The 18,261-nt window shown below is 45.0% G+C and overlaps 1 protein-coding gene across 1 annotated transcript in view; it reads right to left on the minus strand.

The window, feature by feature from the left end:
* Positions 1-11,975, minus strand: part of ARFGEF2 (ADP ribosylation factor guanine nucleotide exchange factor 2) — a 96,719-nt gene extending 84,744 nt beyond the window's left edge. The window contains exon 1 of the mRNA XM_066237316.1: positions 11,685-11,975. Coding sequence (XP_066093413.1) covers positions 11,685-11,805 — 121 coding nt within the window. The 5' untranslated portion in view covers positions 11,806-11,975. The remainder of the gene's footprint in view (positions 1-11,684) is intronic.
* Positions 11,976-18,261: the final 6,286 nt, after the last annotated feature.

The raw sequence follows: 18,261 nt of genomic DNA on the forward strand, positions 1-18,261 counted from the left end.
TGTGAACGCCACAAAGCACTGGTGTTTGGACTACTCTGTGAGCCCCACGTGGCCTTGGGGAGGCTTTCACAATGTGGCTCTCCCAACCCCCTCCCTGGCCAGCTGCAGCAGGACCACAGCAAAGGTGCACCCCAGTTTTCCCATGACAAGGAAAAGGGGCCAGCAGAACCTCCCTTCCTTCCAGCTGACCTACTCAACTGCTCCCAGTAGGGCCTTTGTTTTGGCCTCTCAGGCTTTGACAAGGCTAACATGTCAGGTTTCCCCTTTCTTCACTTTCCAGGACAGATCCCATTAACAGGACTGTTATCTGAATGATAGACAACCAACAGCCTTGACTCTCTCTGACCTTTACTTTTAATTTCTGGCAAAATCCCAAATTTAGATTGTACTACCAAGTCCTTTGACCTGTTCCCATCTAACAACCACAGCTGTGACAACAGGCTAAGTGGATAGGTCTATCTTTATTATATGCAGCTTAAGTGTCTGTCGCCGATAGCTTATTGGTTGCTTGCGTAACTGTACTAGCCAATGGGGTGAAGTTGCCACGGCTGAACGCAAATTGAGCAGGTCAGGGGGAAGGTGAACATTTGTTTGCATTGGCAATCATCTGCTTTTGAAACAATTTAAGGCTGAACGCAAATTGAGCGTGTCAGGGGGAAGGTGAACATTTGTTTGCATTGGCAATCATCTGTTTTACATAAAAACTACGTCTTAACGTAATTTCTTTTAAGAATGCCTCCTAGAAAATACAGCACTGAAGAGGAGAGGAAAGAAGCTAAAGCTGCACAAAAACAGCTTTCTCGACAAAAAGAAACCACTGAGCAGAGAAAGACAAGGCTTGCTTCAGTCGCAGAGCAAATGCGTCTTTCTCGGCAAAATGAGACTGATGAGCATAGAGAAACAAGGCTTGCCTCAGATGCAAGACAAAAAAGCCTGTCTCGACAAAATGAGTCCCTTGAACAAAGGCAGGAGAGAAATGCAAAAAAAACGACAGAGTAATGCTGACAGAAAAGCAAAAAGGATTAAAACAGTTTTCTTTGACATGTGAATTAACATTTTGTTATTTAAATCACCTTTATTTATTGAGCTAGCGGTGGCTCTTAAGAAATGTACCGCCAGTGGTTTCCTTCATTGCACTCTACTTTAAGCAATTAAGCAAGTAGAAGGGGGAAACCTTGTGGGGCACTAAGCAAAGCGGCGTCCTCGCCACCTGCCCTGGGTAATTCAGTTTGAATTAGCAGACACCTTTGCACAAATCATTTTAATTACAATTTATATTATCTAGAACAGCGGTCATTTCATATGACTGCCGGGCTTTCTAGTAAAGTCATAATCACCTCTAGATACTGCTACTTAAGTCCACCTTCTCTAGCACTCCACAGTGACTTCTGCTTGTTTCTCTACTCTCCTCCAACGCCCCATCTCTCCCTCCTAATCACCACCACTCTACTCACCAGAGATGGAGCGATGGAGCGGCCCCCTACTTCACAAAGAAATGAGAAGCTGCCACAAGGAGACTCCCTCCACTTCCTATTAGGGACCCTACAAACTGACCTGCTTCTGCACGCACCCTCCACTCTCCCACCTGAAGACAGCTGGTGTCCGCTCCCTCCACTTCCTATTAGGAACCCTACAAACTGACCTGCTTCTGCACGCACCCTCCACTCTCCCGCCTGAGGACAGCTGGTGTCCGCTCCCTCCACTTCCTATTAGGGACCCTACAAACTGACCTGCTTCTGCACGCACCCTCCACTCTCCCTCATGGACAGCTGGTGTCCACTCCCTCCACTTCCTATTAGGGACCCTACAAACTGACCTGCTTCTGCACGCACCCTCCACTCTCCCGCATGAAGACAGCTGGTGCCCACACCCTCCAGCTCTAGCAGCCTTCTCAGGAACTTCATGCTCTGTGTACAATCTAGAACCTCATCGTTTCTGACCAGGACACCACCATCGCCTCCCACCTGGACCAATGTAACCACCTCTTAACTGGTCTTATTGCTTCAGCTCTTACTCGTCCTCCCATCCCCTATTCTTCTCTACACAGCAGCCAGAGGGATTCCCTTAGAATGTAAATCAGATTATATATGCTCCTCTGCTCAAAACTCTACCTGCTTTTCATCTCACTCTGAGTAAAATCCAGAATCATGCTCTTGGCCTCCAAGCCTTTCTAAGACCTGGCCCCATGCTATTCCCCCCCCCCCCCATCTCTTACCAGCTGTCTCCACCTACTTGTTGCGTGTTCCTGTTTCAGTGCCTTTGCACTTGCTTTTCCTGCTGCCTGGAGAGTCCCCCCCCCCCTAGATATCCACATGGCTCCCTCGTTCACTTCCCTCGAATTACCAAATGTCACCTCTTTTTTTTTTTTTTAAAATTTATTTATTTATTCATTTTAAAGGAGAGAGAGAGAGAAAGAGGGGAGGAGCAGGAAGCATCAACTCCCATATGTGCCTTGACCAGGCAAGCCCAGGGTTCCGAACCAGCGACCTCAGCATTCCAGATCGACACTTCATCCACTGCGCCACCGCAAGTCAGGCCAAATGTCACCTCTTCAGAGTCCTCTCATCACCTAAAACTGTGATCCCTGCCCCTCATCATTTGTATTTCTTTCCTTACCAGCTTTATTTTTTTTCACTTTACTCTGACTTATTTTTCTAATCTTTCTCCACTGTATTAACTACTCTTGACATATTATGTACCAATTCACTTATTTTTTTAGTTTGATTTTTTTGACAGAGAGAGGGACAGATAGGGACAGACAGACAGGAAGGGAGAGAGATGAGAAGCATCAAGTGTTCATTGTGGCACCTTAGTTGTTCACTGATTGCTTTCTCATATGCGCCTTGACTGGGGACTCCAGCAAAGCAAGTGACCCCTTACTCAAACTAGTAACCTTAGGCTCGAGCCAGCAACCTTTGGGCTCAAATCAGCGACTATGGGGTCATGTCTATGATCCCACACTCAAACCAGCGACCCCAAACTCAAGCTGGTGAGCCACGCTCAAGCCAGATGAGCTCGCACTCAAGCCAGTGACCTCGGGGCTTTGAAACTGGGTCCTGTGTGTCCCAGTCTGACACTTCATCCATTGTGCCACCGCCTGGTCAGGCGTATCAGTTCATTTATTATGCCCGTTCTCTTCACTGCTGAATTCCCAGCACCTAGGAACTTCTAGATATGGAATAGGCACTCAACATTTGTTAAATAAACTGTCCTTTCTCTTTCCTGCAATATTTAACCTTTTCCCTCAACTAGCTCCCTTCCCAATGATATTGAAACAAGTTCAAACTTCTTCCACCTTTGAATAAAGAAAAAAAGAAACAACAACAACAAAATACAACTTCCATGCTCTCTATGTGGGAAGAAGTTGTCTGTGCTATTTCCTCCCCTCCCACTCACGCCTCACCCACTGCAGCCTGGCTCTCACCCTCACTGCCTCATCAGAACAGCTCAAGCTCCGGTCACCAATGACCCACGTGTCTCTCAATCTGATGGGCATTTTTCCAGTTTCTATATGATTTAACCTCCCCACTGCATCTGACCTTATTACCGACCTGATCCTCCTTGACATTTCCTATACTTCTTAAACACATGTTCTCCTAATCTACCCTCTGCCTCTTGCTGGCCCATTTCTTCTTCACTTCCCATTCAGACTCAGCCTCCTCTGCTCAGCCAGAGAAGACCAGGGGTCCCGTCTCTCCAGGCCATCTCACCCTCACCTACACCTTCAGTTCCTACCTCGACTCTGATGACTCCCATATCATACACATCTGTCCACTTCCCAATCCACTTGTTCAACTGGATAGTCAAAGGCAGGTGACATTCAACATATCCCAGTCCCAACACCCCCCCCCCCAACCCGTTTCCTCAGAGATCTTCCCATACTCCCATCTTAAAGAACAGCACCAACATCCATCCAGTTGGGTGAGTCAGAAACTTAACAGTCAGCCTTAGCAATCCTCTTTCTCATGTTCTTACCCAATCCAACACCAGACTTAGCTTTACCTTCTAAACAAGTGAGAAATTCATTCATTTTGCTCTGTTTCTACTGTCACCACGCTAAGTCCAGGCCACTAACATCTCTCATCTGGATGTTGGCAATACCTGTGGTCTTCCTCAAAGATGTTCTGAACACAATAGCCCAAGTGATCTTTCCAAAATACAAACCTGATTATCTTATCATCTTCTTTCCTATTTAGAACTCTTCAGTGTTGTCTCACTACTTTTGGTCTAAAAGACAAACTCCTCATAATGACCTCCTAGGTCTTGCACGGTAGGGCCCTGGCCTCTCTCTCCCATCTTACCCTCAAACACTCTTCCCCTTCCTTTTTTTCCCACTAAAAAAAATATTTAACAAACAAAAAAATATTTGTTTGACATTATTATAAATTCATATGCAGTTGTATCTTTTAGTTTCCCTAATAGGTGTGCTCTGTGCTGACACGGGGCCTTTGCACACGCTGTTTCCTCATGCTGCCAAAAAGCCTCTGACCCCAACCTATTTAATTCTTATTTACCATTCAGATCTCTAGACTCCCTCAGGGAAGTTTTCCCTCACCCCTATTCACTCCCCTTGCAAGACCAGGTTTCTTTCTTTCCTAGAACTTCTCAAGTTATTAGTATGACATGAGAACAAGATCATTTAAACAATGCCATTCTTCCCCATTAACTGTAAACTCCATTTAAAGGTGATAAAGGTAGTAATGCCTATATCACAGGATTATCATAATGGTTAAGGAAACTAATGCAGCGAAGTAACTGACACAGTACCTGGCACCTAACAGATGACCTGCTAACATTCAGAGGCATTGGTGTTACCATATTTAAAGAAGAAGGAGCTGAGTGCTTTCTCTTCTCTGTCCCCCCATTCATTGGTTTATAGACCTTTTTGCCAGTCTCTGACATTTGGACACCAGTGAAGCAAGGGGTTGGATGAATTTAGAGCTCTGTCCTGTACTTGTAAATCTCAGGGAGTCAATGAGAATAGGGTCCTCATTCGTTCTTTCCTTTGCATCATGACACCACATGTGACACCCAAATAAGTATCTTCTGAATGAATGTCAGGCTGGTTTAATAAACAAGCAAAAGGGCTATATAAAGAACAAATATACACTGACCACTCCCTAGGACATAGGGAAAATGTTAGAATTTTATGCCCTAGTACAAGAAGGTTATTCTCCCCACAAATCTATAAAACCTAATAAAATACCTAACAAAAGCTAAAAGACTTATTTACAACCAAGACAGGAAACCAAAGAAGCTTCTTATACGAAGACTCCTGGAATGAATTAACAAACATAGAAACTCTTTTCTAAGATAACCTTGCTGGAGAGAAAGTCAAGTATTTTCCTGGCAGGCCCCTCAGTCTAGTGAAAATGGTGAGAACTAAATACAGTGCTGAGCTATTTATATGGAAGACTCCATGTACTTGCTGATTAAATACACGTTTTTCAAAAGTTCGCTCTTTTACATAAAGAATGGTTTTACTGTTTCCCCCAGCACTGCTTCCAGTGACTCCCTGAGATTTACAAGTACAGGACAGAGCTCTAAATTCATCCAACCCCTTGCTTCACTGGTGTCCAAATGTCAGAGACTGGCAAAAAGGTCTATAAACCAATGAATGGGGGGACAGAGAAGAGAAAGCACTCAGCTCCTTCTTCTTTAAATATGGTAACACCAATGCCTCTGAATGTTAGCAGGTCATCTGTTAGGTGCCAGGTACTGTGTCAGTTACTTCGCTGCATTAGTTTCCTTAACCATTATGATAATCCTGTGATATAGGCATTACTACCTTTATCACATAGGGAAACTGAGGCTCAAAAAAGCTAAACTATTAGCCCAGGTTCACAAGACTAAGAAGTTTCAAACTCAGCTCTCAATTAATATTCTGCCAACCCAATGAATAAATGCTTTTTCAATAACCATAATCCATTTTTTAGATGCTGCTGCTAGACAGATAACCTCCTCTCCAAGAATCATAATAAAGGTTTTCTTTCTGTAAGGCTCCTGACTCCTGTTATTCCTCAAGACTTTTATAGTTTAGAGTACTCATAAACAAAATGTCAAATTAAAACACAAGAATTTGCTAACATTATTGTATCTGCTATGATAATTTAGATAATTTTTGGTATTTTTAAAATTTTGCACTGAGGTTCTAATAGTGAGAATAGTTCTTTTGAATACATCAAAATTAGGAGGACAACACAACATCACATGGAGGAAAAAGCAATTAACCAGATATCATATGATGTGTAAAGGATGAATGTTTTTTACACATTAATATACAACTAAGATTTATGAATGTACTCCCTAATTGGCTCCTTCCCGATGACATTTAAACAAGTCTTTTATACATTAAAGAAAGAAGAAAGAAAAGAAATCTTTCATGATCCACATCTCCTCCCCTCTTCACACCACCGCCAAACTCTGGGAAGAGTTGTCTGAGCTCGCTGTCTATTCCCTCACCTCCCACTCATGCCTCATCCCACTCCAGTCTGGTTTTCACCTTCCGCGTGGCACCGAGACAGCTCAAGCTAAGATCACCAAGGATCCACATATCTCCAAACCCCATATATAATTATATATAACAGAGTAGCAAATCTAAAAAATCATTTATATGTCAGGCTAGAGCCTGTGTTGTAGCTGTTCGCTCATCTGACTGTGCAGATATGGGTAAATTGCTCTGATGAGTCTTTGTTTCCCTTTGACCAGTGGACCCAAAGAAAGACATCAATCACATGTCGCTACTGCAGAATTAGTAAGAGGGAGTTTACTGCTAATGAAGAGAGAGATGTCATAAATCAGAAAAGCTTCATAACTCAAATGAAGCTTACAGAAAAACAGCTCTTTACCTTCATTTCTTTCTTCCCACTAGTCCCTAAATTAAAATAAATCCAAGACATATACAGTAAAATCCTGCAGAAAAAAAAAAATCTATAACCTTTTTCACTAGAGGTTTTCAAATACATCTTGAAGTTCAACTACAGAAAATATGGTCTCTTTACTTACTGAATGGTTTACTAACAGAACCTTCATCAAAATTTCACTGCACAGAAACACCACTGCAGCATGACTGTTTAAAGACTCTACTGACTTAAAATTTTTTAAATTGTACTTATTGGGGTGACACTGGTTAATAAAATCATACAGGTTTCAGGTGTACAATTCTACATCACCTGTATACTGCATTGTGTGTTCACCACCCTCCATTTTGTGTGCGTATAAGAGCTTTCATATGGAGAAACAATACAGCATGGTAGTAATGGTTAAGATCTTGGGCTCTACAGCCAGACTGCCATGTTCACGCCCCAGCTCCATTGCTTATTGGCTGAGTTCCAGTTCCCTGGGCCTCAATGAGGGTAAGACGGGTAAGAACTAAACTGCATGTAAAGCCCATGGCACTGTGCCTGGAACATAAAAAATGCTCAGTACATGGCAGGTATCATATAGTTATTATAGAACATGTGATTTTAAAAAGTCATTCAATTGGGTGACTACATTAACCATAATATAGGCTCATCAGTTGTAATAAATGTAGTACTTTGGTGAGGGATGGTGACAATGAGAGAGGTTATGCATGTGTGGGGCAGGGGATGGGGGAATTCTTCTCTGTACCTTTTCTGCAGTTTTGCTGTGAATCTAAAAACTACTCCAAAATAAACTCAGTTTTTGGGTTTTTTTAGCAAGTGAGACAGGAAAGGAGAGAGATGAGAAGCATCAACTTGTAGTTGCGTCACTTTAATTGTTCACTGATCGCTTCCCATACATGCCTTGATGGGGTGGGGATGAGGTGGGGGTGCTCCAGCCCAGCCAGTGACCCCTTGCTCAAGCCAGCAACCATGGGATCGTGTTGATGGTCCCATGCTCAAGCTGGTAACCATGTACTCAAGCTGGAGACCCTGCACTCAAGCTGGTGAGCCTGTAGTCAAGCCAAATGAGCCTCGGGCTCAAGCCAGCAACCTTGGTGTTTTGAACCTGGTACCTCAGCATCCCAGGTCAACACTCTATCAACTGCGCCATCACTGGTCAGGCCCAATTTCTCTTAAAGTTTCTCTCAATTTCTCTTGAAGTTTCATGTTCACATGAAAAATATGTTTACTATTCTTTTATATGTTCGTGATGATGACTAAGAATAATGACAGGAATTACGGAACATTTAATTCTTACTTAGCCCTTTGTGTATATTAAGTTAAATCAAATATTGCGTCTCTTATCATATATGTAAAGAGTATTGTTATAACAATTCAGTCAAAGTCTTTGAGATTCCAAAATTTTTCTATGCCCAATTTAAAAGCACTCAATTATCTTGTCAGGTCTCCAAACTTTTTAAGAGCAGAAATATAAGTTAAGAAGAGATCATGGGAGAAAATGACTCTTAAGACAGTTATAAAAAGGAGGTTTAATATGCAATTATGTTACCCAACAGAGGGCTGAAAGGCAAAAGATTATTTATATGTCAAAGATTCGTGAACAAGGTAAAGAACAACAACGTCCCTTCAGTGATAATACTCTCACAGGCTCTTGATTTCTCCAGATAAAGTCTGGAAGGACACAGCCCTCTAACTAGGCAGTCTCTATACATTTGGCATTTAGTGGAGATGAATCACTTGAGATTATTCTGAACCTTTTCCATCTTTTTCATCAGTTTTTACAAGGGACAACCACCCGTCTTCGTTGAGTTTAGCAATAAACACAATATTTTAGTAGTGTAATTAAATTCTCATTTATTGCATCTACAAACCAAATAAAGCAATGTCACTACTGAATGAGGAACCAATGTAGATTAAGATAACACATTAAGCCAGAGCACTTACAGTTTGTATGGTTTGTCACTTAAGATAATAAAAATAAATAATAGCAGCAAGGCTTTACAGAGCGCCTACTACATGCCAACTTCTTTGCACATGTCAACTGATAGCAAGTAGAAGACACAGGATTTGAACCTAAGCAGACTTGAGTCTAGAGAACACACTCCTAACCCCTACCCTGAATAACTCCAGCAGCCCCATTCTCCTCCTCCAACAAGCTACAGCTGGTGGACTTATATCACAGAAGCTATTTCCTGTAAGTGCACTCCTCATTCAAGCATTTCAACTTTGAGCAGTCATTTACAGTTCCTCTTATCAAAACTAATGATAATCCACACATGGCAACCTCTAAAATACTAGCCAAATTACACCCTTCTTATGCACAGGCTCATTTCAGCTACTTTTACTAGAAAGAGGGCTTTGCCTTGAGGTGCAGAGTGAAACCCCACCGGACACTTTGCTGTGTTTTCTACCGTTTATAAGTAAAAATAGTCATTTTCATTTAACAGCAATGACATACAATTACCTCTTAAACAAGATAGCCAGTTTAACTCAACACTATGCATAGGTTTCCTTACAATAGTTCCTATTACTCAATTTGATAATGATGAGCCACTATTGTCAATTTTCTATTCACTTAACCTGTGGTCAAATTACTTGCTTTATAGGCTATTTCATAAAATTCACTACTGAAACACTGAATGTGCATTCCACAATTTGTTAAACTGATAAGAACAGATTACCTAAGCTTGGTCTTAGCTAAGAGGCCAAGAGGCGATGCATTCCACAATTTGAGTTGGAAAAAAACTAAACTTCTGAACAAAGATATGATCCAAAAATGTCTAATAAGCTCTCAATATTATGGCCCTTTATGATCCACATGACAATTTTATGAGTAGGTTCCAACAATGTGACATACAATTTGGTGAAAATTATATGTTAAGTTTTCTGGGGAAGGACTGAAAACTTTTCTGCCAAAATAACTATTCTGAATTGTCTGTGACAATATCCTTTAGGTAACAGTGAGAGGATAGAATCCAAGCAAATTTCCAAGCGCAGTTAGAAGTGTCAGACTTTTCTGGCTAACTGCCGAACTGCTTTGTAGAGCTTATCTAGTATTCCTGAAAAAACAATATCCAACAGTTAGCCTTGGTTTTCTGAATAGAAAAGCTTTATAAACCCAAATCTCGGTAAATTCCTACAAGATTATCTAAGTACGTAACAACAGCCTCTACATCAATAGTTCCTGACCCGGAAGGGAGTCTCAGACCCTTATGAGAATCTGATAAAACCCCCGCACCTTCTTCCCAGAGAGGTGCATAGTTCAAGTTCACAAACCCAATCCCAGGCCCCAAAAGAAGAATCCTAGTGCTGTACCTTGATCCAAATAAAGGGAGAAAAGTGATGGCAACCTCAAACTCTGCAACAGAAAATAAAACTTTCCGTTTACTCAATTTGTTAGGAAAAACAGGCCTTTTTCTTTTCTTTTCTTTTCTTTTTTTTAAGTGAGAGAAGGGGATATAGACAGACTCCCTGCCAGTGCCCTGACCAGGATCCACTCAGCAGCGGGAGATGGTCTGGGGCCCACGCTCAAATCAACCGAGCTAGCCTCAGTGCTCAGGGAGATCAGCGTCCCCTCAGCGACCACTTAAACCAATGCGAGAGGGGAAGAGAGAGAGGAGAAGAGGGAGGGAAGAGAAGCAGATGGCCGCTTTTCTTGTGTGTCCTGACCAGGATCGCACCCAGGACATCTGCACCCCAGATCAATGTTCTAACCACAGGGCTAGCCAATGGGGACAGTGAATTAACCTGAAGACAAATCTAGTCAACTGTGTTGATCCTCACAGTCCAGAACTCTCTTCTCCCAAAACTCCACATGGATACTTCTTGCCTTCCATTGTTTAGTTCAAACGTCACTTCCTCAGAAAAGGGTTACTTTCTTGACACCCTATCAAAAGCAGTCCTTTACTATTACATCTCATTCTTTTACTTTCACAAATTTGTTAGTATTCAAAGATGTCACATTAATTTTCTTACTTATTTTATGTCCTCTATTAGAGTATAAGTGCCATAAAAGCAAAAATACCCTGACTTGTCCCCCACTGTATCCTCAGTGCCCATCACAGTGCTTGGTACACAGTGGGCATCTGATAAATATTTGTTGACTGATTCAAAGGAAAAAATAGGATGTCGATGCTGGAATCAACTACTAAGGTATTAACTAGCTCTGAACTATTGTTCTCTCTCTCTTTCCATAATCAATCAGCATCTACTATGTGCCAGGCACTGTTCGCAGGTGCTGGGAATCCAGAAGTGAATAAAACAGACAAGTATCTTTACTTCACAGCCCCTCTATTTGGGTGGACTGCCCAGAGTAAGATCTCTTGCTCACAAAACCTGGAAGGCGCAGGATAACCCTCTACATTCCTTCCTTGAAGGGAGTTATGGGAAAGCCCCAAAATGAAAGGGAAACGTTCTCCAACCGAGCACCTCCACAGCAAGCCCCAGGGTTTTTCCTACACCAGCTCCGCTCACACGGGAGAACCCCAAACAGCAGCACACGGGTCAAGAACAAACTTAAGGACTACTTCTGAGGCTGGTGGAGGGAGGAACCAGGAAACAGGACGGCAAGGAGTCGTGGCGAGAGCTCTGGGCTGGGAGGTTGGACAACCTGCCCTGGCTGTCACCAACTTGCTAGGTGACCTTGGGCCAGTCCCGAAGTGCCAGGGCATTAGTTTCCCTCGGGGTATAATGAGGAGGCCGGTAGGATGGAATCCGGGGTCGGGAGGAGGTGGCGCCCAGGAGGCCGGGCTGAGGACAGGTGGGGTAACGGCCGACGTGGGAGGCCGGCGCGGGGCCCGGCCGGGGCGGCTCACCCACCGAGCGCCACCTGGCAGGCCCTGCGCAGCTGGGAGTGCTGGGGCCGCTTCACCTCCTTGTCGGCTAGGATCTTCTCCAGGGCCCGGGACACGAACATGCTCTTGGTCTGGCTCTCCTGCATGGCCCCAGCCCGGCGAGGGCTGGTGGCCCCGCGGGCGGGCGGCACGAACGAGCGGGCGAATGAGGCTGCGGGCCTGGCGACCCGGCCGGCACCCACCGCGTCCGTCTGCGCCGCCCCGTCAGGAAGCGACACCGCAACTCCACGGCGCCGCCATGTTGGAGCGCGTCACGTGACCACGTGATTGGCGGGGCCGCTACGACCGCCGCGCGTCTGTCGAGCCCGTGACCCCCCGCGGGGCGGGGCCTCCGGCTGGGGCGGGGCGGGGCCTCCGGCTGGGGCGGGGCGGGGCCTCCGGCTGGGGCGGGGCGGGGCCTCCGGCTGGGGCGGGGCGGGGCCTCCGGCTGGGGCGGGGCGGGGCCAGGTGGACGAGGAGGGGAGGGGAGAAGGTGGAGGAAGGAAGGGAAAAAGGAAGGTGGTCAGGCGAAGTGGAATTGGGCAAAGGCAAGCGAGGACCCGAAAGGCGGAAGAAAGGAGAGGAAAGGGAGAAGTAGTGATGTGAGTGATAGGAAAGAAGGTTAGGGGAAAGAGAGGCAGAGAAGAACGCGAGGGTGGAGTCAGAGGTAAGAGGTGAGGAAGCAGAGGAGATGAGAGGAGTTGGGGGGGGGGGAAGAGAGTTGGTAAGAGTGAGAGAGGTGACGGATCAGAGAAGGAGGCGAGGAGGAAAGAGAGGAAGCTCGGGGTTGGAAGAGGAGGGAGGTGGGTACAGACGAGGGAAGGCATGAAGGTTAGACTGGTAGGGAGCAGGGGTGGAGGTGGGGTGAGGAAGGGATAAGGTGAGGGCGGAGAGTAGGTGAGGGGACAATTTAGGAGAAGAGCAGGGAAGAGGGAAGAAAGGAGGAGACGAGAGGGGTAAAGGGGAAGAGGGGGAAGGTAGGACAAGGGAAGAGGAATGAAATGGCAACAGAAGTGGTGTGGGAGGGAGGTGAAAGGGGAGGAGGTGAGAAAGGATGGCGAGAAAACCTGGTGGATGATGGGAAGAGAAAAGGAAAGGAAGGGTTTGATGGGTGGATGGAAAGGAGAGGTGAAGGAAGGGGGAGAGAAAGAGAGAGGTACACTGTCCAAAACAGGATTTCTCGGTGCCTGTTGGCAAAACACATACATCTTCCTCACAACCCTCCTGGCACGGGTTAGGGCTGAGTCCTGGTTAGTTCAGTGAACTTCTGTGTGTCTAGTGCCATGCTGTGCCCGGTGTTGCCAGTGAGAGCCACCCCAAGTGCTCATCCCTCTGGAGTGTGTCCGTTTATGTCCATAAACCTGTGGTTCCTCACACTGCAGTGCAGCAGGGCAGAGGGTATTTGGAAGCGTCTGACAGGAGAAGAAACAGAGATTGCAAGTGCAATGTAGCCACAAACAAGTGCTAGAAGACAGATTCTGACCCAGGGGAACCTTTCCCTCCATCCTACTGCCAGTGGTTTCACAACACCCTTGATGATGTCCCCCAAAGTCCTTTCTTTCACATTGCCCTCCTCTCCCAAGCGGAGCCATGGGGCTCTGGGCTCATGCAAGGACATGTCTTTCTTGGAACCCTCGGAAACTTCCCATGCAGGCATGCTCAAACACTCAGGTCTCAGCTCAAACATCTCACTGACCACTGTGTCTAAAGTAGCCCCCTTGTTCTCAACTTTATGTGTTTCATTGCACTTTCTGACCTTTCTTGTTGACTTGTTTGTCGTCTGACTAGGGTACAGGCCACAGAAGGGCAGGCTGTATCCCCAGGGCCTGGTCCAGAGCCAGGTAGAATGTGTCATGGCTGTGAATTTCATTGCTATAATGTGACTTTAGAGCTCTTCCTGTTAAAAAGTGCAGTCTGTTTCTGTATACCTCCTTGGGGTAACCTTGTGACTTGCCTTGACCAATAGAATGTAGCAGAAGTGAGGCTGTGTGCGGTCTGGAGCCTAGGCTTCAGGAAGCCTTGGATGCTGAGGAAGCATCTGGAAGAAAGAGCACAAGGAGAGAGAGAGGCCCAGCCATCCCAGCTAACCCACCAACTGAATACAGCAGCTTCAGCAACCCTGATGAAACCAGCAGAGGAACTGCCCAGCCAATACACAGAAGAGCAGCAAATTATTGGTTTTTTTTATCCTACTACATTTAGGGGTAGTGTGTTACACAGCATGAGACACCCTTCAATCTTTATGTGTTGAATGAATGAATGAGTAATTAAATGTATGGAACTCTCAGAAAAGTGCACTGCAGTCCCCTGAGTAACAGAAGTTTTGAGCCAACATTGCCGCCTCCTCACAACAAGGTCAGGCCATATCACTCCTCTGCTAGAAACCCTACAGATTCCCCATTGCCCTCAGAATTGAGTCTCAGGGAAAGTTCCCCCTGCAATCCGAAAGTAGAATATTCCTATGACAAATCTTTTATAAGCTGAAATGGCAGAAGGCAAAGAAGCAATTACCATTCATTTATGTGGGAAAATTTTGAGTGTTCCCAGATAACTTAACAGAGCATCACGTGTTGTACACCATCAATCCACTCAAGCAGTAGTAGACTTGCTGTTTTATCCATTACTGAATGCTGACTAAAGGAGACCACTTTGCTATTAGCAGAACCAATAATGACTTTGGAAGATTTCAGGATTGTGTGTGTATGTGTGTGTAAATAGTACGAATGGTGAACATAGGCAAGTTCAATGCATGCACAATGTCTTTATTTCATTCACCACAATCGAAATGCTTAATTGCGTCCAGTTTTACCCTCAGCAGAACACCCTTAGAGCTCTCTCAGGCTCTTCTGATATCTTAGGATACATTTTGCTGATGCATGCACAAAATAAATGCAGCTAAAGCACAGATGCTCACAGACACAGCTCAAAGCTCTGGAAGCTTGATGTTGAGATGCTGCACGTGGTTCTGGGGGAAGGAGCTTGGGGGTATCACTCTCACTGCTCAGGGTGCACCCTGCCTCTAGAACAGCTCTTTCACTTTTTCTTTTCGGATTTCTATAGTTAAGGAATGTAAGTCTTTTTTAAACTCCATGTCACGGAGCGCGGACTTTTGAAAAGTGGGGTTGGGGAAGATACCTGTATCTCACCTTTGCTGAATTCTCTGCTTGAACCTCTCTTCTCCTCCTTTCTTCTCTTCCTCCTCAGGACTCTATGGTCATGCTTGATTCTTTTTTTTATTTCCATCATGGGCTTGGTTGATGCATCTCTTTTCCTCTCAATTGGTGCCTCTCAGGAGGACACTACCATCCTCAGAGGCATTTTGAAATTTTGTGGGGGGAGAATTTTTATTGTCATGATGGGGGAGGGAGGAGCAGGAATGCATGACAACAACCTGCAGAGAGCTGGACAACCCCATACAGCAAAGATTACACTTGTCCCATGTGGCTGGACTAGACATCCCTATTAAAAATGCTCTAAACCTAGAACCTACATCTGCTTTACATATAAATACAAGCATATCTGTCCATTTTTAATATATGTTGAATTTTCCAGGAATGCAGCTATTATTGTAATTCAAGGGAAAACTGTGTTTTGTCTGGAATGTCACCAAATATTGTTCACCGTTGCAGGGTTCTGGGTCGATGCTTTATCCACTGTACTTCCACTGGTCAAGTTCACCATTTCAAAACCAGATCACCATTTATTTCAGCCACGGTGTTTGAGTTGCCACAGCAGCACCCCTGGTCAGTCTGCTTTGTAGCTGTCGCCATTCAGGGGGTTCTCCTTTTAAGTTCCAGCATCTGACTGCTTGTTAATCTCTTAGAATAATTATGTGAGCAATTAGCCATTGAAAATTATATATAAGCAAATTATACATTGCTTTCTTCTTGTTTCATCTTTGTTCGTTCGGTCATTATCTTTTTCTTTTTAAATTATGTATGTAGAACGATTTCATTATCCATGACTTTCACTTCTGAATAGTTAATGGAGGCCTTGCATTATAGTGGCTCACCATGCACACTGATCAGGGGTGCTATTTTGGTGACACGACCATGATTAGCATAAATGTGGGTGATATGATTTTGAAATGGTGAACATTTGGTGAAGCCTCAGACAAAATGCAGTTTTGCCTTGATTCATATAGCGTTGCTTTAGAAATGAATGACTAAATCCAGCCCACACTCAGGGGCAGAAGGATTAGGTTCCACCTTTTAAAGGAAAGGTCTGTTTTCACATGAGTTGGTTCACTTGCTGTCTTGTCTTCTCCAGGTAGAATATGCATCCACGAAGGCAGAGATTTTGTCTTGTTCAGAGCTCTATGCCCAGAGCACATAGGAGGTGCTTAATAACAATTTATAGAATGAATAAATGAATGAATGAACGAAGGTGGCTAGATTGGGGTCCATAGGATTTAATCATTTAATCAGCAAGTTATTCAGGGACAACTTGTGCATTTTTAAGGTTGGCACAATAATGGTCCCCAAAGATCTCTACATTTTAACCCTGAGAAACTGTAACTATTACCTTCAAGGGCAAAATTTTGCAGATATGATTAAGTTAAGGATTTCGAGATGGAGAAATTATTCTAGATTATCAAGTAGGCTCAATATAATCATAAGCATCCTTATGAGAGGGACACAGGAGTGTCAGATTCAGAAGATATGATGACAGAAGCAGAGGTTGTAGTGGTGGTGGGGCCACAAGCCAAAGAACACAGGCAGCCTCCAGAAGCTAGATAAGGCAGAGAAATGGGTTCTTTCCGAACATCTCCATCAGGAACATGGCTTGACACTTCTGACCTCCAAAACTGAGATAGAAGCCACTAAATGTATGGTAATTTGTAACAGCAGTTGAACTTGAATTTCAGGAGAACAACGAATACTTTTCTTAGTCTAAGTATGTCCAATGCAATATCAATAATTGGCACATAGCTGTGTTTTAAAAGCATCTGTTTTTAAAACAATCAATCTGAAATTGAAATAATTTAAATCTAACAGAATATGTTGTATTTTATCCAGCACCCCACCCCCACCCCCAGTCTCCATGTTCCCAGCAGCCGAAGGACTCATGACAATCTTTCAAGCAGAACTGTCCCCGGCAGTGCAACGAGAGAGAAAGCACTGGGTCCCTGACATCCTGCGGTGCTGTGCCCATCCTGGGGTGCTTACTGGGTGACTTTTACATGAGGTAGACAAAGCACCTTTTATTTTCAGTGCCCTATCTCTTGCAGCTGCACCTAGTCGTAACTAATAAGGCTGGCAACTAATAGGGTCTGTCTGACTCCTGTTTTCCTCTGAGTAATGTCTCAGCTTGGTAACACGCACCATTAGGCAAGGCCCTGGCAGCTGAGCCTCCCGTCGGCCTTTCCAGCTGCCCATTCAGTTTCTTCCCTCTGTACACAAACTCTTTATTTTATTTTATTTTTTACAGAGACAGAGAGTCAGAGTGAGGGATAGACAGAGACAGACAGACAGGAACGCAGAGATGAGAAGCATCAATCATCAGTTTTTCGTTGCGCATTGCGACACCTTAGTTGTTCATTGATTGCTTTCTCATATGTGCCCTGACCATAGGCCCTCAGCAGACTGAGCAACCCCTTGCTCGAGCCAGCGACCTTGGGTCCAAGCTGGCGAATTTTTGCTCAAACCAGATGAGCCCACGCTCAAGCTGGCGACCTCGGGGTCTCAAACCTGGGTCCTCCGCATCCCAGTTTGACGCTCCATCCACTGCGCCACTGCCTGGTCAGGCCTGTACACAAACTCTTTATACGCCCGACCATCCTAGATGAACCACCTGCTCCCACAGTGCCTCTGTGTGTCACTGCTCCCTTCGAAACAAATTTATTTTCTGTGTTTACTTTAAGGCAAAACTCAAAATGCAGCGTCCTTGATTCCTGTCAGCAGGGCTGGGGAGGGGGCTCGAGGCAGAAACACCATTTGGTCGGGGCCTCATATTTGGAAAAAGTTTCAAATGTTGACTTTGGAGATTCTCTCTAAAGAAGGTTCTGTATCCAGCAATTGTATTCTGCTTGTGTGTGTACATGTGTCCAGCTGCACTTAAAAATGTTAATTTGTTCAATGTAAATAGTTAAGACAGCACACTGTGGGGTTGTGTTGTTTGTTTGTCTGTCTCTGGGCCTTGGGGTGGGCTCCCGGAGAAGAGGACCCCGAGACAAGGACTTGAGTGTGTTTGGGAGGTGATCCCAGGACATGGCAGCAGGGGAGTGGGGATGCAGCCAATACAGGTGTGACATCAAGCCAGTGACCATTAAGGGCATCTGGGGCTCCATCCCACTGGACAGCTGTGGGAGTCGGGGTAGACGTGCCTCAGAGTTATCTCAGCCGAGGTGTGTGGGAACTGGGGTAGTCGTTCACCTAGTCCCCACCCACCATTGCCTAAGGGCTGCTTCTGAGGACTCTGGCTCTGACACTGCGTCCCACACACAGGATGGCCAAGGCCCGTGGCCCACAGGAAGCAGCCTCCGCTAGGCACGAGAGGTAAGTGCTTAGGGCCGACAGCTGGGGCACCCTCAGTGTCTGCTATATGCTGTGCTTGTACTTTTT

The sequence above is a fragment of the Saccopteryx bilineata genome, chromosome 6 (genome assembly GCF_036850765.1).
Source record: "Saccopteryx bilineata isolate mSacBil1 chromosome 6, mSacBil1_pri_phased_curated, whole genome shotgun sequence".
NCBI lineage: Eukaryota > Metazoa > Chordata > Mammalia > Chiroptera > Emballonuridae > Saccopteryx > Saccopteryx bilineata.